Raw genomic sequence first — 24,424 nt, 5'->3', positions numbered from 1 at the left:
GGGAGCGGGAGCGAGCGGCCCGGGTCCCCGCAGCGCCACGCCCCCGCCGTGCGTGCGGCCGCGTGAGTGCAGCCCGGCGGAGCGGCGCGGTGAGCTGGGCGCGGGGAGCCCGAGGGTGGGGGCCCGGCCGGGCGCGGGGCGGGCGGGCGGGCGGCCTTTGTGGGCCGGGGCGGTGGCGGCGGCGGCGGCTTTCAAACCCGGGCGCTTCCGCCGAGCGCGCGGTGCTTTCCGGCGCGGCCTGCGCGGGCCGCGGGGATCGGGGCGGCGTCCCGCCGAGGCAGAGCTGTTTTTGCCCCGCGCGTGTCGCGTGGTGTTCGCGAAGCGGCGGCCGACGAAGGGCGACCGAGTCCTTGCTTTTTTTCGTTTTTTCTTGGCACGTCGGCAGTAACCAAGAGAGACCCGGGTTAGCACAGGTCCTGTGTCGCCCTCGGCCTACGGTGGGAAGGGGAAGCTGCCCTTTGAAACCTGTTTGCGTTAGACGGAAATCGTAAATTGGAACTCGACTCTCAGCTTCTCCCGATGACTCTGAAGACCGCAGAGCGGACTAGGCTCTGCTGTAGTGCAGTTGTTTTGAGTTAACGTGTGCTTCCCCCTTCCCCCGGCCCCAAGCCCCTGGCCTAGTAGTAGTTTGATTCCTTTTTTATAGCTACTTGTAGGAAAAGGAATACGTCTTCCCCGGGCTACAGATCTCTAGAATTTACTTGGTGGTCCCTCGGAGTTAAAACAAGAAATTAAGATAATAAAATTGAAGAGACTTTGCTTTGTGAACAGCTATATCAGCTTTGTAAAAAACGGGGGCAGACCGTGCTGGTCACGTGTTGTTTATACATGAATCTGTAAGTCTGGCTCACTGGGCAGACTCTACCGAGGAACAGCCCTATCGACAGTGTGCTCTGAAATTACATTTTCTTTCTGTGAGGCAACTGGTTAATAACGTTAGTTTGTTTTGTTATTTTTTTCCCCCTCGTTTCTTTTGAGTTGTGAATTCTTTCCCAAATTTGAGTAATACAGACCAAATCTTCTGCTGTTGAGAGAAGGCCTTCGTTTAGCTGATCTTTGGGTAAAGCCATTTGTAATCTGAGGTCCTTTTGAAAAGTCAAGTCGGCTACTTGTTTTTCCCAATCTCTGCGACGTGGAATGTTGCTGTTCTTTCCATCTGTCTGATAACGTTATGCCTTTCCGCTTTGCTCTTTTGTTAGTCCAGTGCTTTTTCAGATGCTTTTAGAGCAGGGCCAGAAATCTTCGAGAGAGTATGTAACTCTTGGCAACGATGACGTTTGTGTTGGTGCTGCTTTGTAGTCCGTGTGTTTCCACAGTGTTATTTCCTCTTCAGATAAGTTCTGTACTTCTCCCTTTTACTTCCATAAGAGCAATACTGTAAAATCTGTTGATTTTATTTACAGAGACTATAAGGAGATGAGAGAAATAAAAGGCGTCATAGTGACTAGTGTGGCTGCCATAATGAGCATTTCTTTGTATGTATGCCTTGAATATCGAATGTGTTTCCGACGTTTGTTAAATTCCTAGAAACCAGAATTCTCTCTTGAGGTAGACTGTATTACAGTGTAACCCAGACTTACCTTGGAATCCTGCTTAAGCCTCTCGAAACCTGGGATTGCAGACTAGCACTACCATGCCGTGTCGAATGCAGTCTTTAAAGCTAGAAATTCCTGGTTTTCCCCAGAGTTGCATGCTGTCTCGAAAGTAGTTGGCCCACCTTCCCGGTCTCATTCCAAAGATGGTGCTGAGAGAATGATTGGCTTTGTTGTCCCAAAAGGTAAATAACAATCATAGAGTCGTTTACACACCAATCTTTCCCAGTTTTGCAGAGTTTGAATAAAACAAATACTTATGTAACTTGGGGTGTTCGGGATAGCAGGTTAGTGTCAAGCAGTCTTAGGTGTGTGAAGGGTGTTCCTGATCTGTTTGTCAGCAAATTGGAGTTCTTAGATTCTTTCATGGGAAGGAGAGATTGCCGTGGGAGAGTTGAAGACAGTGTATTCAGTGGGAACATCTCTTCTTTCTTTACTCCACTCATATCAATGACAATAGTGACTTGTAGTGCCTTCCACAGGCAGGGGCTTCAAGAACTTTACCTTTGTGGTTTACTTGTTTGTTTACTTATTTATTTTGCAACATTGGGGATGATAAACAAGCACCCTGCTTTTTATTACTGAGCTATAGCCTCGGCCCTTGGTTTGTTTTTGTGGCAGAGTCTTCCTGGGTAGCCTCAGGTCTGCCTGAGCTAGCATGACTCCCCAGCCTGCTGGGGGCATGCTCAACATCAAGTTTTTAGTTTTGTTTTTCTGTAAGGAAACATTTTAGTAGTCACAATCAGTGCTAAGGGGCTTGCCCCTTGCAGCCCTATGTAAGAGTGCTTGAGTATCTAAGATGATACTTACATAACAGGCTATTAGGAATGACAAGTTAATTTCAGCACTATTAATGTATGAAGCAGTTCTTGGTTCTCATGTAGAAATTGTCTTCTGTTGTGGTTGGAGAAATTGACTTCAGAAAATGGAGTGTTAGTGGAAAAGTTTGGGTCAGTTTTGCCTTAGTCAAGCCTGCCTCCCCTTCTTGAGACACTGAGTAAAATGGAGTGGTAAAGGAGTGATAATCCAAAATGGTATCCTGTGCTCAGTCGTTCTGTCTTAGGCTGTTGGTAACTACTGATCATAATAGAATTTAGGAGCTTGGTCTGATGCTTGAATTTATGTAAGTGCATATCATTAGCCTGACTGAGCTGTGTGCTCCTCTTCAGTTTGAGAAGGAACATTTGGGAACAGACTTCAAGTTTTATTAGAGTATGGGAAAGTGCTAAAATTTATCAAATTTAATAATTCCCCTCCCCCCCAGCTGAGGACCAAACCCAGGGCCTTGCACTTGCTAGGCAAGCGCTCTACCACTGAGCTAAATCCCCAACCCTAAATTTGATAAATTCTTAAAAACAAACAAACAAAAAAGAGCCTCTTCCTCCCACTTGTTTCTTGTTCTAACTCCAGAAACTCGTTTGTGTAGCGTTTGTCATTTAAAGATAAAGTAGTGAGCTGGGCACACTGGCATGCTCCTCCAGCTCTTGGGAGGCAGAAGCAGGCAGATCTCTGTGAGTGAGAGGCCAACCTGATCTACATGTGAGTTCCAGGACAGCCAGGGCTGCATAACAAAAATAAAACAAAAAGATCAGATGTCTTTTCTAAACATTCTCAATTTTTGGTTGTTTTGGTAGCTGTAAAGGAAGCTGCTTCTGACCTATTTAGTCCTCCCAAAGGAGTGACCTCTTTCAAAGTGAGGCTTGTTCAGTGGCTATGCCTTCCTGGCTCTGGCTTTAATTTGTCTGTACATCTTGAAAACTAATTCACTAAAATATGATTTAGAGCTGAGCATGGTGGCTCCTGTGTGTGCTATTGGCATTGGAGAAGCTGAGGCTATGTAGAGCACTCCAGGATAGCCTGACCTAGAATGAGACACTGTTTCAGAAATACCACAAGTTTTATCAAAGATAAAAAGAGGGAGCTGCATTTGGGATACTGTGTTTTCCAATGCTGGGATTGAAGGCAGGACTTAATTGCACTTGTACCCCTTGTTTTACTTTTGACAGGCAAATAATTGTATGTATTTCTGAGATACAATGTGAATTTGAGAGATCTGCTTTTAAATTATGCATGTAAGTCTGAATGTGGGTGTGTGCACATGTGTGGGTGCTCTAGGATACCAGAGGCTGTTGAGATTGATGTGGGTGCTGGGAACTGCACTTAGGCCCTCACAAAAGTAACCTCTGAGCCGTCTCTCCAACCCCAACCTAAAGTTTTAATGCATACATTTGGAATGATTAAATCAAGTTATTTAATATGCTCATCATCACCTTACCTACCTAGGGGGAGCAAGAGAGAAATGTTTCAGATCTCCCCTTAGCAGTTTTTAGATTTTGCTGTTTGAGACTGTCTCAACTGTAGCCCAGTGTCTTGGCTGCTCTTCCTCTTTCTTGTCTCTGGCTGTGATGAAATGCCCCAACCAAAGCCATAGGAGGCTTTATTTTGGCTCGAAGTCCATGGTGGCTGAGAAGCCACAGCAGCAGATTTTAAGTGAGCTGGCCACATTGCATCCACATTCAAGAGAGAGACATTGCTAGTGTCCAGTTAGGACCCCCTGCCGGAAAATGGTCTCACTCACAATTAAGATGGGACTCAATGAGTCACACGAATTAACAGTCAAGATAGTCCTTACTCAGCAGGCGTGCCCCTCCGGGCACCTCTCAGATAATTAGCAGGTTTTGTACAGTAGCATTATTAATGGAATAGCTCACTGTGTAATAGACTGTAAGACTTATTTTCCTGTCCAAAATTTTGTAATGTAACTGTGAGGGCTGGAGACATGGCTCAGTGGTTAAGAGTGCTGGCTGCTCTTCCAGAGGTCCTGGGTTCAATTCCCAGCAACCACATGGTGACTCACAACCATTTGTAATGAGATATGATGCCCTCCTCTGGCATAAAGTTGTACATGCAACTACAAGCCTTGTTCACACTCTTTCTCCATCATTTATCTTTTGAAAACAGGGTCTCCTTCTTAGCTCAAGCTGGCATGGAAGTCTCTGTGAAGCCCAAGTGGCCTCAGATGTGTGATCCTCCTCTTGCAGCAGCCTTCCAAGTTCAGGGATTTCAGAGAGTCACCAAGCCTGTGCTTTCCTGCCTTTTTACACTTCGTTTTTCATCCATAACTCAGTTCATTGTTGATAGGTCTCATTTTCACATTGAATTTGTTGTTATTGTTACCACTTTGAGTGTTTCAGTAATACTTTGTTTATGTAGATTAGCAGATAACTTTCCTCCAGCGTGGTTTGAAGCTTGCAGCCTGAAGACTTACATTGCATACTTGGAGGATGGAGGCTTCTGCGAGTTAGACAGGCACTCCACCACTGCACTGGCTCCAGACACTTGGACAGTTCCCGACAGCAAACATAAGCCCTCTGTACTAACCAGAGACTATGGGTGGCTTGTAGAGTGACTTACTTGACAGTCTCTTACCATGGCTTCATCTAATGAGTGCTTGCATTTGATAAATCAATCTCTCTCTCTCTCTCTCTCTCTCTCTCTCTCTCTCTCTCTCTCTCTCTCTCTCTCTTTCTCTCTCTGTCACACACACACACACACACACACACATATATATCCTCCTGCCTCAGCCTTGAGTGCTGGGCTTACAGGTGTAAAACTTGTCTTTTACACATCTGTATTTTTCAAGTGTATGTAATTATTGCTGTAGTTAATAAAACAGGAAGCAATTTTAAGTAGTTTTGGACCAGGTCATTATAAGTAATAGTTGTGTTCTTTTCCTTTGTTTTGTTTTTAGACAGGGCCTCACTATGTAGACCGGGCTGGCCTCAAACTCACAGATTTGCCTCTGGGTGCTGAAATTAAAAATGAGCACTGCCACACCTGTGTTTCGATTTTGAGACAAAATCTCTTCCTGTGTAGCCCAGACTAGCCTTAAACTTAGGATCTTCCTGCCTTGGCCTCCCAAGAGCTGATTTTCAGGTGATTACCACCATATTCAGACAGTAGGTTTTTTGTTTGGTTGATTGGGTTTTTTGTTGTGTTTTGGACATGGGGTCTTGAGCTCTGAGTCTCAGGCATTCTTCCTGCCTTGGCTGTTGGCTGGAATAACAGGTGCTTATGTGTGCCTACCTAAGTATTTTTGAATCTGTAACAGCCTTTCTCAACATGTATAAATCTGGATGTCTTCCTTTCACTTTGGGGCTTAATTTTGGACCCTTAATGAAGGGTACTCATCTAAGAGAAAAACTATATTGCCAAAGTCCACTGAACCAGGAATAGCAGTGTTGGAATAGGTAAGAGGTGTTAGATGAAATCCAGGTATGGTGGCTCATGTCTGATATCCCAGCATTCACTGAAGCTGGAGGTTTACTGTGAGTTTGAGGCTATTCTGGACTCAGTTCCAGACAGTTTGAACTACAGAAAACCCTGTCTTAAAAAACAACCACCAATACCAAAAAAAATTTCAGTTTTGAAGAGAAGTGTATTATAACAGATGTAGGTAAGGTAAGATGCAGTTAACTAAAGATTATATTTAGTTCAATTTTCAGTAAGTTAAGGCTGTGCTTACTCATTGTCTTTATGATCTAAAGAGAAGATACTGTAATAAAAACTGCAGGTATTATTTTTCAGTCGGTAGCTCTTCATCCTGGAACACTGCAAAGACGCAGTAGCACTTGTATTCACAGCACTCAGGCAGCTGAGGCAAGGGTACCCTTGGGCCAGCCTGAGCCACATAGTGAGATCCAGCTCCCCACCCCACCCCACAGCTGGAGTGTTAGAGTGCTTGCCTAGGATACAGGATGCCCTGGATTTACATAAACCAGTTGTGGCACACTCATGTAATCCCAGCACTCTATAGAGGTAGAGGCAGGAAAGAGATCCAGCCTGAGAATATGTCATGAGACCCTTTCTAAAAAACAAAGCACACACAAACAACAAAAACACACACTAACAAAAACCACTGCTAACAACAAAAGGAGATTAAAACAATGGTATGGTCAGTTTTTTTGTGAATAAAAGTTGTATTAAAAAACCAAGTCCATTCAATTGCATGCTGCTTTTGGGATGGAGATGTGAAGGAAGAATAATAATGTTTTGAAAGTCTATTTTTTTTTAAATTAGGTACTATATTTCATTCGTTAACAAAACCCAGAATATTTTAAGTAGATACTGAATAAATTTTCCTTTCTCACTGTGAGCTGCTTTTAGTGGTGGACAAGTACTTGCTGGGTCTGCACATTTTACTTGTTCTGCAGTATTTCTTAAGGCAAAGAGTAAATAAAGTACCCTATGTCTCTGTCAATAATTTGTAGTTGATCAGGGGATAGTGGCACAGGCCTGTAGTCCCACTAGTGGAGGTTGAGGCAAGAAAATTTCAACTTAGTGGCCAGCCTTGGCAATACATGGAGATCTCTCCAAAACAGAAACAAACGACCCCAAGCAAAGAAAACCCAGCAAACCAATGCCCAAATTTTGAGCTTAAGCTGACCCTGTCTCACAATAAAGCTACCTTGGGCTGGAGTGTCAGCAGCTTAGCTTAGTTAGCAGTGGCGAGGCCTTAGGTTTGTCCCCATGTCCCTTTAGAAAAGCTTGACAGTTACAGGAAAGCTGTACTTGAGGGAGAATGTTCCCAGTACCAGCTGGTTCCTGTAGTTCTGTTTCATTCTTTTGCCTGCCCCTGATGACTTTTCCTAGTTTCTAAGAGACTTAAAAAGTCAGCTGTAGTTTTGGCTGTGATTTGTAGTTAACAGTAAATGTACTTGGTGTTTGAGAACTCTAGTGGTTGGCAACTCTCAGTACCTCAAGTATAATTATTAGCACATGGTAAATACTCAAAAAGCAATAGTTGAATTCGTTTTATCTAATATTAATTTATCTTCAAAGAAACTAAACAGTTCCTTTAACATTATTCAGTAAAGGATGTCAGCTTCTATTGATAAGAAGGAATATATGATATATTGTTATTTGCTGTGCTGAGAATTGAGACCAGGGGCTTGAATATGCCAGGTATGCACTCTATGATTATGCTGTATCACCAGTCCTTTAATTTTAGATATAAGAGAGAATGATATGCAAAACAGGTGTTGAAAGGAGAAAAAAATGTAAGGTGTATTGTTACATGGTAGATAATGTAGGATAGTGTTTGAGACTTGCTGCTGTGATCAAATACTTGAGAAAACAGCTTAAAGGAAAAGACTTTGGTCCATCAGGGCTGGAGGATGTGGTGGCAGAGTAGTTCACATCATGGTGAGCAGGGAATAGTGAAGCAGCTCACATCACAGCAGTAACAGGAAGGGGCCAGGGCAAGATAAAGACCCCCAGGAATACCTCACTTCCCACAGTTGAACCGACTTTTGGATTTTGGATTTATTCATCAGTGGATTAAACCAGCCTCTAGTTCAGAGATGACCTTTTCTCTAGGAACTACCCTCACAGGCATCTCTCTTCAGTTACTTAATATAAGTGGTTCTCACTCCAGGTTCTCACTCCAATCTAGGTGAAAGTCAAAATGGGCTATCATGGTACAGGCTCAGAGTGTTTAAGGTGTCTTTCAGGTTTTTCTTATAAGAGCAAGGAATTTTGTTACAGAAAGTATTGGTGTTGGTGGGCATCTTGTTTTGTTTGTTAATCATCCTGACCTTGTATATACAGAGCTATACAGCTCAGGTGTGGAAGTCACACCTATTCATGTTGCCATTAGTAAAGATAATCTGTTCAATTATGGGATGCTGCCCTAGATTTCTTGAGAGTTTTAATATAGTATATAGTAATATGTATCACATTACCTCTATAAAATCTATAACTTCAAATTCTAGAACATATCTCATCCTAAGAATTTTGAATAAGGGGTTGTGGATGTGTGTTAAGATTGCAATTTTTAGCCGGGCGTTGGTGGCGCACGCCTCTAATCCCAGCACTCGGGAGGCAGAGGCAGGCGGATCTCTGTGAATTTGAGGCCAGTCTGGGCTACCAAGTGAGCTCCAGGAGATGCGCAAAGCTACACAGAGAAACCCTGTCTCGAAAAACCAAAAAAAAAAAAAAAAAAAAATTGCAATTTTTTTTCAAACCATCTCTAACATGGAGCCTTGCATTATATTTGCTAGCAGCCAGTGATCTTAGGTATTAATAACCTCAGAGACTGTAGGGTAGAACTTAGATTTATGATGTAACTTTCAGATCTAGAAGGAAGACAGAACCTTAAGTGACCCAGTCACTTTGCCTTTACACCTGTTTTAGTTACTTCCGTAGTTAACTTGCTGGACACCTGACTGTGTCCTTGGCAGTTCCAGGAGTTGTGTAGTGTGGCCAGAAGATACATTGTGAGCTCTTTGGCATCCTGAATGATTGACACTTTGAGGAAAAAGCAGTGGTTCCAGTGATGATTATGCATACAGATTTTATGTTAAAATTACTTCTCTTTCTGATTTTGGAGTTTGTGGTTATCTAATTTAAAATCGAGGTAGTTTGGGGGTTAGTTTATGTGTAGCCACCTGTTTGGATTTCCCTCTTCATTTTCTGGTTTATAATTCCTTTAACACCTCATGTTAGAAATACTGAGTTCCGAATATTTTTAAACTTTAACTCATTTGAATTTTTGCTTGTTTTTAAATTTTATTATTGCCTGTTTTACATGTATGAGTGTTTTGCCTACATGTATGTTACGCCATGTATATGCAGTGCTGAAGGAGGCCGGAAGAGGGCCCCAGTCCTCTGGAACTAGAGTTACAGAAGGTTGTGACCTGCCATGTGGGCTCTAAGAACTGAACCCTGGTCCTGAAAGAGCAGCCAGTGCTCTTAACCACTGAGCCATGTTGATCGTGTTTAATTTCTTATGTGTATTTGGGTTTATTGGTGATTTATAATGCATCTTAATGTGATAAAGTCTTTAGGAGAAACTTGTCTTTCTTCATTCAAATATTCTCACAACTTAAGTCCACACATTAACTTGGAAAACATTGTAATTTGTATAGTATTGGTGTTTTTCTGTGCATCAATATGTTATTCTCACTCAAACATTTCTGAGAAAGGACACACTGCAAAGAGATAAATTACACATACTTCTCACATATAGTTCAGAAAAGGAGATGTGGCCGAGTGGAGGAGTGCTTACCTGGTATGTTGTAAGGCCCTGGGCTCTGGCCCTAGCTCCTCAAAACAACCAACGGCGTATTTGATACCTGCATGTACAGACACATATACATTAGCATTTCTTAGACTTTAGAAATGAATCATTTTGAACTTAGTTGCTGTGTAGTCTTTGTGAGTGTATCAATATGTCTGAAGAGTGGCAGCCACCAGAAAAGAGGGCGTCTGTCTGAGTTCTGTTTCTCCCTTCAGTCACAGTTATGTGTTGCTGGTAAATAACTAGATCTGGCTTTTGCAATTTAAATTCTTTAAAGAACCTTAAAATCAGCTGTTTATTCATGTGCTTATTGTCTCGGATGTTTACTTCTTGTATGGAAGGCAAAAAAATTTAAAGTACAACTGTTAGTTTTCTGCAGCCTAGTAATTTTAAGTGTTATAGACTTGAACAATTCATTTTCCTTCTAAAGTTGATTAAAACTTCATATAAATGTAGTATGTATTAAAGGCTGTTGATTTAAACATTGTATTCTAAAATCTTGATCTACATATTCTAACTGAACTTTTCTCTTTTTAGTTCTGCAGAAAACCTACTGAACATAAGATGTTGCAACAAAATCTACCTCCTGAATTTTTCCCTTTTATTCATGAGCTGCATAGTTGCAGATTTGAGCAGGATGTCTGGAGAATCTGTTGAAAAACTCTAGCACAGGATGACCTAGCAAAGACTGTACGCCTGTAACAAGATACTCCACGATTGTGTCAGTTCTGGTTCTGAATGCTACAGATAACAGCAAGTGGACTCCTTTATTTCTGAAGTATTCATTTGGCCTTCCATCAAGACGGACTTTTCTAATCTGTTCTGGGAGATATTAATGGAATACAGTCATGTCCACTCAAGAGGAAAGGCAGATCAATACCGAATATGCTGTGTCCTTATTGGAACAGTTGAAATTGTTTTACGAACAGCAGTTGTTTACTGACATAGTGTTAATTGTTGAGGGCACTGAATTCCCTTGTCATAAGATGGTTCTTGCAACATGTAGCTCCTATTTCAGGTAAGTGCTTGATCTTGTTTAGTTTGTAATAACAGTGTTATTTCCATTTCTTTATTGCACTGTGTTGGTGCGGGTGTGGGCGGGTATGCCAGAGCGTGTGGTGGAGATCGGACGGAAGCTTCCTTGCCAGATTTGGTTCTCTCCTTCCACCTTTATGTGGGTTTCTGAGAACGGAACTCAGGTCACCAAGCCTGCCCAGCAAGCACGCTAGCCCACTGAGTCACCTCACTGGCGTGATGGTCTATCAATAGGAATTCTTTTCAGTGTTAAAAGTTTTTGTGTGTGTGGTTTTTTTTTTTTTTTTTTTTTTTTCTTTTTTCTTTTTTCTTAAGACAAAGTCTTACTGTGTAGTTTTGGCTATCCTTGAACTCACTATGTGGACCAGGTTGGCCTCACAGAGCTCTGTCTGCCTCTGCACCCTGAGTGTTTTTATTTCAGTACTTGTCAGAGCATTTCCTTATGTGTAAGGGACAGATGAAGTTTTCACAAAAGTATCAAATACATTGAGAATTGACTCAAGTTTTACTTTGGGGGTGACATAAACTTTAAAATACTGGGTTTTTTTCCTTCCAAAAAAAAAAAAAAAGTAAATGAGATACTTACTCTTATTTTTTTTAATAGTGCATTTAGAAAATCATGGTTTATAAACTGAAGAGTTATGCAACAGACTTAAATAATTTTTAGGGCATAATTGATGCTGTTTAGATACTAGCTTAAACAATACCAACAGCAGAAATAGGTTCCACCTTAAGGGGAAGAACTTGGTTACTATTGTGCTCTTCCTCAGCCTTCCAGACTCCATGCAGTGTTGGTGACAGTGTTGGTGCTCTGTGTCTCAGAACTTGGAAGTTTATTTAGTTACGCTCATTAGAAATAATAAAACTTTTATTTTCCTTTTTAGAGGAGAAAGGCTTATTATAGCTCACAATTCTGGGTTACAGTCCATCATAGACAATAAGATGTTAAACTTTCAGGATGTTTCTTATCTTTACGGTTCTTAAGAATAGGAGCTAAAAGGTGAAGAAATTGCTTTTTGCTCTCATCTTTAAGGTGAGTTTTACTCAGTATATGAAAAGAGATGGGATGAGTAAGATAAATTAAATGTGGAAAAAGCGTATTCCTGCTACAAAAAATTGGTTCTGCTGCCTGTTTGTGGCAGCTGTAGGCAAGGCAGACTAAATTGACTTTGAAGATTGGTTTACATAAAAGTGAAGAGATGGCACATTCTGCAGCATCACCAAGCCAGGGCCCAAATGCCAGTTGGCTGTGCAGTGCCAGCCACTTGGTTTCAGTTTACGTTGTGGGTCTTCATGCTGTTTCAGACACTGATTTTCCTCTCTGTTACAAAGCCTGTTTGCAGTTATCAGGTGCTTTTTACAAATGGAGGTTACTGAATTTTTGGTGGTTCTCAAGTGCAGACTTAGAAGCTAAGTCATCAGGTCTGCCCAGCAAGCACCATAACCCACTGAGCCATCTTGCTGGAATGATGTTCTGTCAGTAGGAATTCTTTTCAGTGGTAAAGGTTTGGTTTGGTTTTCTTAAGACAGTCTTACTATGTAGCTTTGGCTGTTCTTGAACTCACTATGTGGACCAGCAAGATGACTCAGCAGTTCAATCCTGGGACCCACAAAGTGAAAGGACAGAACCAGCCCCTCCAGGTTGTATGCTGAATCCCACACATGAACTGTTGTACGTACACATGTACACACAAACATACACACACAGAGTACATGTTATTAAAATTTACAGGTTATTTTTACAACCACAAAATTAATGAAGAAAAATGAAACCATAACAGAAAATATTAATATAATTTCTCTTGCATAGTTTTCATTTTTTTAATAATGCATTTAGAAAATCATGGTTGTTTATAAACTGAAGAGTTATGCAACAGACTCATAATAATAATTAAGAATAAGAGCAGTGGTCTTCATTTTTGTTTTTCAGACCCACTGTCTTAGCTGGCAGTAGAAATTCAGGGTTTTAGGTTCAGTGAATGGATACCTGAGTTCATAAGCTCTCTCCTCTTCTGACTTAATTGCAAATTGATTGGCTATTATTGGAAAGAGTTTATGCTTTTGTTACAGGTTGACATCTGCAGAGTCATAGAGTTGCTGTTTCTGTTGCTCAAACTGGTCTCTGTTTTGTGAACTTGTATGATTCTCCTGCTTCAGTGTTATTAATAAATAGAGTAGGTTATGTAGTGTTAGTTACTTTAGCAGTCATCTGGTATAGTATTAAAACTATGGAATGCCTTTAATCCCAGCACTTGGGAGGCAGAGGCAGGCAGATCTATGTGAGTTTGAGGCCAGCCTGGTCTAAAGATTGAGCTCCAAGACTGCCAAGGATAAACAGAGAAACACATCTCCCTCCCCCCTCCATAAGAAAAAAAAAAAAAACTGTGCAAGAGAAATTCTATTAATTTTTTCTGTGTTAATGGCTTCATTTTTTTTCTTCATTAAGTTTGTGGTTGTAGCAATAACAAGTTATGTAATTTATTTTTTTTAATATGTGTGTTAGTGTTTTTGCCTGCATGTATGTCTATGAGGGTGACAGATCCCCTGGAATTAGAGTTACAGACAGTTGTGAGCTGTCATTTGGGTGCTGGGAATTGAACCCCGGGTCCTCTGGGAAAGCTGTCAGTGCTCTTAACCACTGAGCTATCTCTCCAGCCCCCAGTGTTATGTAAATTTTAATCACATTTGTTTATTGTGTGTGCATGTGCAACAGTTCAGAATACAACCTGGAGAGGTTGGTTCGGTCCTTTCTCTTGGGGGTTCCAATTATTGAACTTCAGACTTGACAAGCAAGATTCTTTACCTGCCGAGTTATCTTGCTGGTATTTTTTTTTTTTTTTTTTTTTTTTGCGCCTTTCCTGGAACTCACTTGGTAGCCCAGGCTGGCCTCGAACTCACAGAGATCCGCCTGGCTCTCCCTCTTGAGTGCTGGGATTAAAGGCGTGCGCCACCACCGCCCGGCAGCTGGTATTTTTAATGCTGTATTTATCAAGTTATTTACCTGAGTTGAGATTTTTGAAGACAGGGCAACTTTAATCTTTCATTAATACCGTAATATTACAATTTTAAAGGCAACAGTATTTTCAAGGCTTCCATTGTTTATTAGTAGCTAGTTCCTTTCATTTATTGGTTTATTTTGTATGTGTGGATGTTTTGCCTGCATGTAAGTCCAAACCACATGTGTGCTTGGTTCTCATTGAGGCTAGAAAAGGGTTTTAAATTCACTGGAACTGGAGTTGTAGGTGGTTGTGAACCACCATGTCAGGTCCTGGAAGAGCAATCAGTCCCGAACAGCCATCAGTCAAGCCACCTTTCTTTCATTCATTCATTATTCATTCATTCATTCATTCATTCATTCATTCATTCATTCATTCCGTGTGTTGGTGTTTTTCCTGCTTATGTCTGTGCACTACATGCATGAGTTACAGGCAGTTAGGAGTTACCATATGGGTGCTGGGAATTCTGGAAATTGAATCTGGGTCCTCTGGAAGAACATTTAGTGCTCTCAACCATCAAGCCATCTCTCCAGCCCTCAAGCCACCTTTTAAAAGTATAAATTTTGCCGGGCTGTGGTGGCGCAAGCCTTTAATCCCAGCACTTGGGAGGCAGAGGCAGGAGGATCTCTGTGAGTTCGAGGCCAGCGTGGTCTACAGAGTGAGATTCAGGAAAGGCGCAAAGCTACACAGAGAAACCCTGTCTAAAAAAAAAAAAAAAAAAGTATAAATTTTGTGTGTATGTTTGGCTGCATTCCTTGCCTGTGGAGGCCAGAAAGAAGGTGTCGGATTCCCTGGAACTTGAGGTATACATGGTTACCATGAGGATGCTGGGAATAGAACCCAGGTCCTCTGGAAGAGCAGCCGACTCAAGTGTTTTTAATTAATGAGCCATCTCTCCACCATGCAGTTCCCTTCTTTAGCTTTCATGATTTTATGGGAAACCGTGATTTTCCTAAAGCAGCTACTTATATTTATTGAGTACATAGAATAGTCCAGTACGTGTGTATAATTAAAGATTTATATCAATAAGATCTTGTGTTTGGACTAGATTTATAGCCACAAGAAGAAAACATACTAATTTTTTCCCTTATGTGTCTTTTCTTTGTACTGAGTAGATTATGGTCTATCCCTTAATATCTTTCTCAAGTATTCTTAGTTGGATCCTGCCTTCAGAATTCAAGGTTGTTACATACACAACTAATTCTGCTTTTTTGTTTTTATGTGTGGTATGTGTTCACTGTGTGTAGAGGAGTACACATGTGTATAGGTCAGGGCACAAACCTCCAGTGTCAGACTCAGCCTCCCATTTTGTTTGAGACAGTGTCTCCTGTTTGGTACCACATAAGCCAGCCTTGCTGGGGAGTCTTCTCTCATTGTAGAGAACTGAGCTCACAGATGCAGCCGGGCCCGACTTTAAGTGGATTCTGGGGATTTGAACTAAGATCCTCACTTGGTATTTGGGCAGCAAGCATTTTACCTGTCAGCTGTCTCTCCAGTCCCCAAATTCTGCCTTTAAAGTAGCTGTCTTTTTCCTCTGCAGTTTGTTACCCAAATATTAACTGTATCTTGGTAACACTGACTGATTATTTTATACTCAAAATGATGGAGTTACTACTTGAGAATTACTCGGCATTTCTGTGGTACTTCAGCTCGCTACATCATTATGTAATTCATTTTTTTTTAATTTTATTTATTTTATTTTACAATACCATTCAGTTCTACATATCAGCCACGGGTTCCCCTATTCTCCCCCCTCCCACCCCCTCCCTTTACCCTCAGCCCACCCCCCATTCCCACCTCCTCCAGGGCAATTCCTCCCCCGAGGACTGCGATCAACCTGGTAGACTCAGTCCAGGCAGGTCCAGTCCCTTCCTCCCAGACTGAGCCAAGCGTCCCTGCATAAGCTCCAGGTTTCAAACAGCCAACTCATGCAATGAGCACAGGACTTGGTCCCACTGCCTAGTTGCCTCCCAAACTGATCAAGCCAATCAACTGTCTCCCCTATTCAGAGGGCCTGATCCAGCTGGGGGCCCCTCAGCCTTTGGTTCATAGTTCATGTGTTTCCATTCATTTGGCTATTTTTTTTTAATAATTGAGTAAAACCGAAATTTATTATATGCCACAGTCGTCCTAGGGACCTCCATGCTATATATATAGCCTTCATGGTTCTATGGGTTGTGGTCTGATTGTTCTTTATTTTATATCTAAAATCCACTTATGAGTGAGTACATACCATGACTGTCTTTCTGGGTTTGGGTTACCTCACTCAAGATGATTGTTTTTTCTTTTTAAAAAAAAAAAAAAAAAAAAAAAAAAAAAGCCAGTTTAAAACTTAGACAAGGGGCTAGTAATATGGCTCAGTGGGTAAGGGTATGTGCCACCAGGCCAACACCTGAGTTAGATTCTCCAGAACCAACATGGTGGAAGGAGAAAACTAGTTCCCACACGTTGTATTTTGACCTACACATACTGGCCATGGCACATACCCCACACAGTGAGTCAATGAATGTAAGTGTTTAGAATGTCCATGGTCACGTTGACTAGGCTTCTGCTATTTTTGGTGTTGAGGAAGCAGTTACTTTACAGAAGTTGAGTGTCTGGTGACAGTATCACATAACTGTCCTCACTGTCATCTCTATAGTTCCTCGTGCCTTGCTTCATGCCCCTTTCCAAATTACTGTCTTCTACTGGCGTGAGTCTAAAAACCACTTAGGTTGCACTTCTATTCAAGAGTTCTTGCAGTTCTTTTTCAGGTTTGAGGGTTTTGAGTGAGTATGATTTCTCTCCCCTGCCAACAGACGGATGGACAGACAGACAGGTGAAGCTGGTAGCAATAGATGTTCTGGGTGTCTTTTCTAAGAACACTCTGCTGACTCAGTCATGTTTATTTGTGTTCATCCTTTAGCTTTAGATGGGACTTATGGAGCTATTTTGACATTTTGGGTGCCTGTGTCCCCTCCCTGCCTGGCTGGACTTTTGCATCTGCTGCCCTCACTGCTCATTTTGTGCTGTATTAGGAAGCACTGGTAACTTCAGTTCCTTTTGCAGTGTCTCTTTTTGAGGATGGAGCAGGAAGTGCTATTCCAGTTTATAGGCCAGAGTCATCATGAAGATAGGCCAAGATACGGGGCCCGAGACAGAAACTGAAGCAGAGGCCAAAGGCAGGCTTCCTCTTGACTTCATAGCTGTTGCTTGGTTCTTAGAACTTAGCTAGCCCAGCTGTGAACCCACAAGTCCTGGGAGTAGAGGTGCCAGCTACTGTGCCTGGCCACAGGTGTATTTATTATTATTATTTTTTATTATTATTATTATTATTTGTGTTTTATAGTTATTGGAGATTAAGCCCAGGGTATCACATAGGCAAGACAAGGGTTTTCCCACCGAGGTATACTGACCCTTTTAAAAATTTTGAGTTTAGGCTGGCTTTGAACTTGTAGTTCTCTGGCTCTAGCCTCAGCCTCCTGGGTAGCTGCCCCCATAGTTTGATAGCCACACTTCTGTACTGAGTGGTGTTGCGTACATCTTGTGGTTCTTGTTTTTCTCAGGAATCTTTCAAGCACTCCTGTCCCCTCCAAACTGAGTTCTACTTCAGTGTTATGTGTGTTTTCTAAACTGGGATTCTTAGGTACGGTTTTCTTATGGGGGGTTAGGGAGGGGTGGTCTTCCTTCCTTATGTAATGGGCCATTTTGTAGCTGAGTCATGGTTCCTGCATTAATGCCTAATCTCCAGCTTTCCTCTATTGTTGCATTCTTTCCTGGAGATTATATTATTTCCTTTTGACTCAGCTGGTCTTCACATATGCACAGTTTAACCCATCTTTTTGCAATGGTGAACTTTCCTTCTTGGCTTTACAATTTGTTAATGATTAATATTTTTTCCAGGTATTTTATTGAAAGTAAACAGGTAGCTTTGACTCTTATCTGCTTTCTGCAGTACCCTATTCTGTGTTCAGAAAATAACTAGACTTTATCAGCCTTTTGTGATGGTTTTGGTATTCATTCCTGGCATACTCTAGCTCTAGCTAGATGCTTGCTCTGGTTTCATAGCCTCTTACCTAGTTTTCAACCATTAGCCCTTGAGCCCTGTCCATGTATAGAGTATTCATTTTAGGGAAGAATTCATCATGGTTAATCTAAGCCCAAACATTCAGTCTCCTTCACTGTCTGCAAGATTACTCAGATGACTGAGACAGCAGGGGAGACTGGAATAGAGCCTAAGGCCTCATGTGTGTTACATGTAGTGCTCTACAACTGAGCTCCCTCCAGCCCTGCCCATTTAAAGGACTGTGACCTGCTACTCATCTTTTCAGTTTGTGTTCCCTTAGACTGCGTGACCTTTATTTAGTTATGCCCCTGAGCAGCTGTGTCCCATCCTAAGTTACCCAAATTGAATGCCTTCCTCATCTCTGAGGGACTCAAGCTAGTGACTGTTTTGGGACTCACTCTTTTATGTCACTGCATACAGAGGCTTTTTTTTTTTTTCTTGTGTATGCAGTAATATTCTTCCAGTTAAGGATTCTAATAGGTGAGCCAACAAGGTGGCTCAGCATTTGCGGGAAAGCCTGACAACTTGAGTTAGTCTCTCGGGTTCTCCAGGGTGGAGAACTGGCAGAACGGACTCCCTCCCGGCAGCTGTTCTCTGACCTCCACACATGTACTGTGGCCTGAGCCCTCTCCTACGCACTGTAGACATGCACAATAAAGAGAAGTAACAAAAGTCCTTTCAAGTAGACTTTTAAAAGTTGCAGTCTGAGGGCTGGAGAGATGGCTCAGGGGTTAAGAGCAGTGGCTGCTCTTCAGAGGTCAATTCCTAGCAACCACATGGTGGCTCACAACCATCTGTAGTGAGATCTGGTGCCCTCTTCTGGCCTGCATACATGGAGGTATAACACTTGTATACATAATAAATAAATCTTTAAAAAAACATTTGCGGTCTGAGCCTGATGTTTAATCCCAAGAGGCAGAGGCAGGCAGATCTCTCTGAGTTCAGCAGTCTAGTCTACATAGTGAGTTCCAGGACAGCCAGAGGTACAGTGAGACTCTGTCTCAGAAGAGTTGGGGTCTGTATTCCCACAATGTCAGTAGTCTTTCCAGCATAGTTTCCTGCATAATTTTTGTAAGAGCTGCATGTTTTGTTTTGTTTTGTTTTGTTTTTAGGAAATTCTTTAGTGGTTTGTAAGCTGTTTAAATGTGGAATTTATATAGCATAAAATCCACCCATTTTTAAGTCTGCAGTCAGCACTCTGCAAGTTTTACCACATATTCAGCTACAAATAGAAAATATTCTAAGAAAGCAAGCCTTACAGTCTAGCAGCTACTCATATGTATTTACATTGTTTGAGGTGTGACAAGTAGCCTATGAAGGGCTAGATGAGGATGTAGTTCAGCGCAGATAGTGTGTGCCTTCCAAGCGTGAAGTGTCCTGAATTTGATCCCCAGTGCTACATGAACCAGGTGTGGTAGTGCATATCTATACTCTAAGCACTGGAGGGAGAGGCAGGAGAGTCAGAAGTTCAAGGCCAGCCTAGATAGGCAGATTGATGGGTAGATACACATCTTTTTTATTATTTATTTATATGTTTATGTGTTTTAGATAAATATGCCTTGTTTTAAAAAGGGACTTGTATCTGTTTTTGTGTGCTGAGGGTATTCAGGAGCCATTTTACTTGGATTCATTTTCATAGTCTGAAACATTTTCGTTACCTTGTGTTCATTGTGACATAGTCACCTCACAGTCCCCTGTACAGCTCTAGTGAACCACCAGTCAGCTTTCTATCTTTGTATGTTTGGCAGTGTGGGGACACTTCATGTAAATGAACTCATGTCTTTTGTATCTGGCTCCTTCACCGAGCATGTTTTTGAGGTTTATTTATCAGTACTTCTGTTTTATTGCTGAATAGTATCCCATTGTGTGACTGTGAGGAATAAATTAATTTTGATGGCCCCCCTCAGAATGGCGTAGTGGTTATTGTCTGCCTCGTCTTCAGCCCTGGGTTATACATGATTTCCTCATTGTCTTTGAAAGTCTTCTCTATAAGTAACTTCCCGGAATAAACATCCTATGTTACCTGGCTTGTTTTGTTTTATTAAGCTTGTTTTCTGTGTCTCCTGAAGGGCCATGTTCATGAGTGGACTAAGTGAAAGCAAGCAGACACATGTGCACCTGAGGAACGTGGATGCTGCCGCCCTGCAGATGATAATAACCTATGCATACACGGGGAACTTGGCCGTCAATGACAGCACTGTAGAGCAGCTCTATGAAACAGCTTGCTTCCTACAGGTAAAGCAGGCCTTGAACCTGCTCTTGAAGTGGAGCTTATTTGGTCAGCAAACAGTATTTCCTTAGTGACTTTTTTAAGTTTATTTTTATGTGCATTGGTGTTTTGCTTGCATGTATATATGTATGTGTGAGGTGACAGATCCCCTGGAACTGGAGTTACAGACTGTGAACTGCCACATGGATACTGAGAATTGAACTTGGGTCCTCTGGAAGAGCAGCCAGTGCTCATAACCAATCATCTTCCCAGCCCCTCATTCATGATATCTTTATCTGTACAATTTTAATGCTGATTTTATATGGGTCATATTTTCTGGTTATAAAATGTAAAATGAAAAAAATAGAATTTTCTCAGTTGGTAAGCAGTTTTATGACAGGAATGTAATTTAAAAAGGAAGAATGAGTGACAGTAACAGCCATATTGGTATAGAAACACTAAATTTTTTTCCCCATTTGTTCAGGGGTAACACTGTATTAAACATAAGGTCTTCTATGTGTGGTTTCAAAAAGAGAACCTAATAAATTAAAAGTAAGTAAGCTGGGTGTGGTGGTACACACCTGTAATCAGTACTGGGAAGGCTGAGGCAGGAAAATTGAAAATTCCAGGGTACCCAAGCTCTGCATATACAGTGAGACCTGTCTTGAAAGAGAGACAGAGACTAATTTTCATACTGGTTTCATAGCTTGCCTAATGCACTTCAGAATTTAGATTTCAAGTTAAGTATTGGTTGAAGTTAAAAGAGCGTTTACAGTGTTTAAAGCTTAATTTCATTAATGTTTGATGGAACTCTCACAGACAAATTTAGATTGTTATGGAAGATTGATGTTAGCAATGGTTGTGGACTGTATTGAACTATTAAGTAGTTAAGTAAAATTGATGATTGGTGCATTTTAGTATGATTAACTGTTCTGTATTTCTCAGACTCCCTCTTCAGATTTTAATAAGAATATGGGTATTCCCATCACCTCTTTCCCTGCCATGGAATAACACCTTGTACTTGGGAAACTGGTGTTTTCAGCCAGGTGTGGTGGTCCCATGCTGCAATCTCAGCAGCTGGGAGGTGGAGAGAAGGCCTGCTTGTTTGAGGGCAAGGCTAGCTGGGTGTAGCAAGCCCTTATCTCCAAAAACAAACAAAAGAAACAAAGTTTCTGCCAAGGGAGAACTTTGAGATCTCAGGGACCAGCATTAAACAGGCATTTAGATCATTTAAATAGCTCCTTAAATCTGAGATTACGACATGTGTCACTCACAGCAGCCTGAATAAGAGAGGTAAATAGGCCATTGGGCAAGAGGAAATGGAAACTGTAGTCTAGAAGTCTAATATTATTATTGCAGGAAACTGTCTCTTAACCAAACACATAGATCTGGAGGTAAAACTTGACAGTATGGGGGAGTCTGCTATGGGAAACCTATATCTTCCATAAAAGTAAACTGGAAGGATGTAAGTGTAGCTCTCAGGTAGGGGTACTGGATTCAAAGTCTCAGCATTTTTTATAACTATTTCCTATTTATCATCCCTTCCCCACCTCCCTTATTTTAGGTAGAAGATGTGTTACAGCGTTGTCGAGAATATTTAATTAAAAAAATTAATGCAGAGAACTGTGTTCGGTTGCTGAGTTTTGCTGATCTCTTCAGTTGTGAAGAATTAAAGCAAAGCGCTAAAAGAATGGTGGAGCACAAGTTCACCGCTGTGTACCACCAGGAAGCATTCATGCAACTGTCCCACGATCTACTGGTTGACATTCTCAGTAGTGACAACTTAAATGTAGAAAAGGAAGAGACCGTTCGCGAAGCTGCAATGCTGTGGCTAGAGTACAACACAGAGTCGCGATCCCAGTATTTGTCTTCAGTTCTTAGCCAAATCAGAATTGATGCACTTTCAGAAGTCACACAGAGAGCTTGGTTCCAAGGTCTCCCACCCAACGATAAGTCTGTTGTGGTTCAAGGTCTTTATAAGTCCATGCCCAAGTTTTTCAAACCAAGGCTTGGGATGACAAAGGAGGAGATGATGATTTTCATCGAAGCATCATCAGAAAACCCTTGTAGTCTTTACTCTTCTGTCTGTTATAGCCCCCAGGCAGAAAAAGTTTACAAGTTATGTAGCCCGCCAGCTGATTTGCATAAGGTTGGGACAGTTGTAACCCCTGATAATGATATTTACATAGCAGGGGGCCAAGTGCCCCTGAAAAACACAAAATCAAATCACAGTAAGACAAGCAAACTGCAGACCGCCTTCAGAACTGTGAATTGCTTTTACTGGTTTGATGCACAACAAAATACCTGGTTTCCAAAGACGCCAATGCTCTTCGTCCGTGTGAAGCCATCTTTGGTTTGCTGTGAAGGCTACATCTATGCAATTGGAGGAGACAGTGTTGGTGGAGAACTTAATCGGAGGACTGTAGAGAGATACGACACGGAGAAGGATGAGTGGACAATGGTGAGCCCTCTACCTTGTGCTTGGCAGTGGAGTGCGGCCGTTGTGGTTCATGACTGCATTTATGTGATGACATTAAACCTCATGTACTGTTACTTTCCGAGATCTGACTCGTGGGTAGAAATGGCCATGAGGCAGACTAGCAGATCTTTTGCTTCAGCTGCAGCTTTTGGCGATAAAATTTTCTATATTGGAGGGTTGCATATTGCTACCAATTCTGGCATAAGACTTCCCTCTGGCACTGTAGATGGGTCTTCAGTAACTGTGGAAATTTATGATGTGAATAAAAATGAATGGAAAATGGCAGCCAACATCCCCGCTAAAAGGTACTCTGATCCCTGTGTTAGAGCTGTTGTGATCTCAAATTCTCTTTGTGTGTTTATGCGAGAAACCCACTTAAATGAACGCGCTAAATACGTCACCTACCAGTATGACTTGGAACTTGATCGGTGGTCTCTGCGGCAGCACATATCTGAACGTGTGCTGTGGGACCTGGGGAGAGACTTTCGATGCACTGTGGGGAAACTTTATCCATCTTGTCTTGAAGAATCTCCATGGAAGCCACCAACTTACCTTTTTTCACCAGATGGAACAGAGGAGTTTGAACTGGATGGAGAAATGGTTGCACTTCCCCCTGTATAGGGGGTGAGGGAGTGCACGTGCAGGACTTGTGATGTCCTTTGTTACACCAGAGGATACAAAAGGACTGAGTATGAGTACATAAACAAATCTATCTTTGATACATTTTATTTTTATGGCCTACTTAATATTTGCATCAGTATAATATATATCAGTGTGTCAGACAGAAAGATATGCTTCTGTAATATGAAATAGGTTATTTGATAATTGAGAAACTTTTATGTGTATCATGTGAACATAAGAGTCTGGATTATCTAACAATGTTAGCCCTGTGTATGTACAGTCCAGAACTTCACTTTTAAAAGTTACTTCCTGTTCCTAGTGTGGTATACCAAAATTGTGCTGAGATTATTTTAGTATATGTATTGAATTCCCGTACTTCTAAAGTCCTGGAATATAGTTTTTCTAGCATAATTCAGCTGCACTTAACACTAATGTTCATGTCAGTATAGAAATGTCTTTGAAATCCTATACTATTGTTGAGGAAGATCTCCTATGTGTCTCCGGTGTTACACAGGGAAAGCTGTGACTGCAGGATCAGTCTCACTATCTACTAGGTGCATGTCTTCCCTTCCCACTGACTTACACTTGTCTATCTAGAATACAGGTTGTCCAGTCAGCTGGTCACTTACCAGGTGTGGACTTAAGTTGCTGGGCTTGCAAATGAATTGCTAGTCCCTCATTGTGCGGGTCTATGTGGAGCTTTAACCCGTAAATGTCTCCACTTTCTATATTACATTAACGTTGGCTCATGCATATAACCACCTGCTGCTGATGTAGTTCCCCATCTTCAAAGATTTAGAGTGGATTAACCAGGTCATTACATCTTAATTTAATAACGAGCATTACTGTAGAGTGATTGTGTGTAGGTATCTATTAGGTGTGTTTTTTAACCTGATGTGTGTATGTTTGGGGGTGTAGGGGTAGGAAGGTGGGCCGTGCAGGAATCGCCTGCACTGACTGTGCAGGAGAGCAGACACTAGCCCTGCTCTGGCATTAATCCCAGGAACCACTAGCAGCTGTGGGGCACCATCAATGCAATGTGAGCACAGGTGCCTCATGACAAACATTGCTGGCATGTTCAACTGCATAATGCTCTGGCACTGTATTTTGAATGACATTAATTTATTAAATAAATTGTATATAATCAGTATCTGGCTTGGGTTTTTTCCTTCTTAATGGGAATGCTCTAGCTGTGCTTTCAGTTGAGGTTTGCCAGGCCCCTGGTAGACGGTGTCTTGAAAATCTGTGTGAGATACACACAGACTGGTCCCCTTTCACTGCTCTTTTGCTTTCTCAGTCCCTGTCTCCAGCCTCAGTTTGGGTTTGAAAATACTAACTGGAGAATTGTAGAAATGAACAGTCCGTAA

The 24,424-nt window shown here is 41.7% G+C and overlaps 1 protein-coding gene across 2 annotated transcripts; it reads left to right on the top strand.

Moving 5' to 3' along the window:
- On the top strand, positions 1-24,207 carry Kbtbd2 (kelch repeat and BTB domain containing 2). Of its 2 annotated transcripts, none has more exons than XM_028861515.2 (4): positions 1-89; positions 10,210-10,690; positions 19,818-19,983; positions 21,522-24,207. In XM_028861515.2, exons 2-4 carry the CDS (start codon positions 10,521-10,523, stop codon positions 23,055-23,057), a joined length of 1,872 nt encoding a protein of 623 aa, XP_028717348.1. In that variant the 5' UTR covers positions 1-89; positions 10,210-10,520; the 3' UTR covers positions 23,058-24,207. The 2 variants fall into 2 exon arrangements, with proteins under 2 accessions (XP_028717348.1, XP_028717349.1); XM_028861516.2 differs by lacking the exon at positions 1-89 and adding an exon at positions 672-1,777.
- The last annotated feature ends 217 nt before the right edge of the window (positions 24,208-24,424 follow it).

Source organism: Peromyscus leucopus, chromosome 3, assembly GCF_004664715.2.
Source record: "Peromyscus leucopus breed LL Stock chromosome 3, UCI_PerLeu_2.1, whole genome shotgun sequence".
Lineage (NCBI taxonomy): Eukaryota > Metazoa > Chordata > Mammalia > Rodentia > Cricetidae > Peromyscus > Peromyscus leucopus.
This window is presented reverse-complemented; position numbering and strand designations above follow the sequence as displayed.

Coding starts and splice junctions, on each gene's coding strand:
- Kbtbd2 (XM_028861515.2), top strand. CDS start 10,521: ATGTCCACTCAAGAGGAAAGGCAGATCAATACCGAATATGCTGTGTCC. Junction 10,691..19,817: donor ACATGTAGCTCCTATTTCAG/GTAAGTGCTTGA, acceptor TGTCTCCTGAAG/GGCCATGTTCATGAGTGGAC. Junction 19,984..21,521: donor AAACAGCTTGCTTCCTACAG/GTAAAGCAGGCC, acceptor CCCTTATTTTAG/GTAGAAGATGTGTTACAGCG.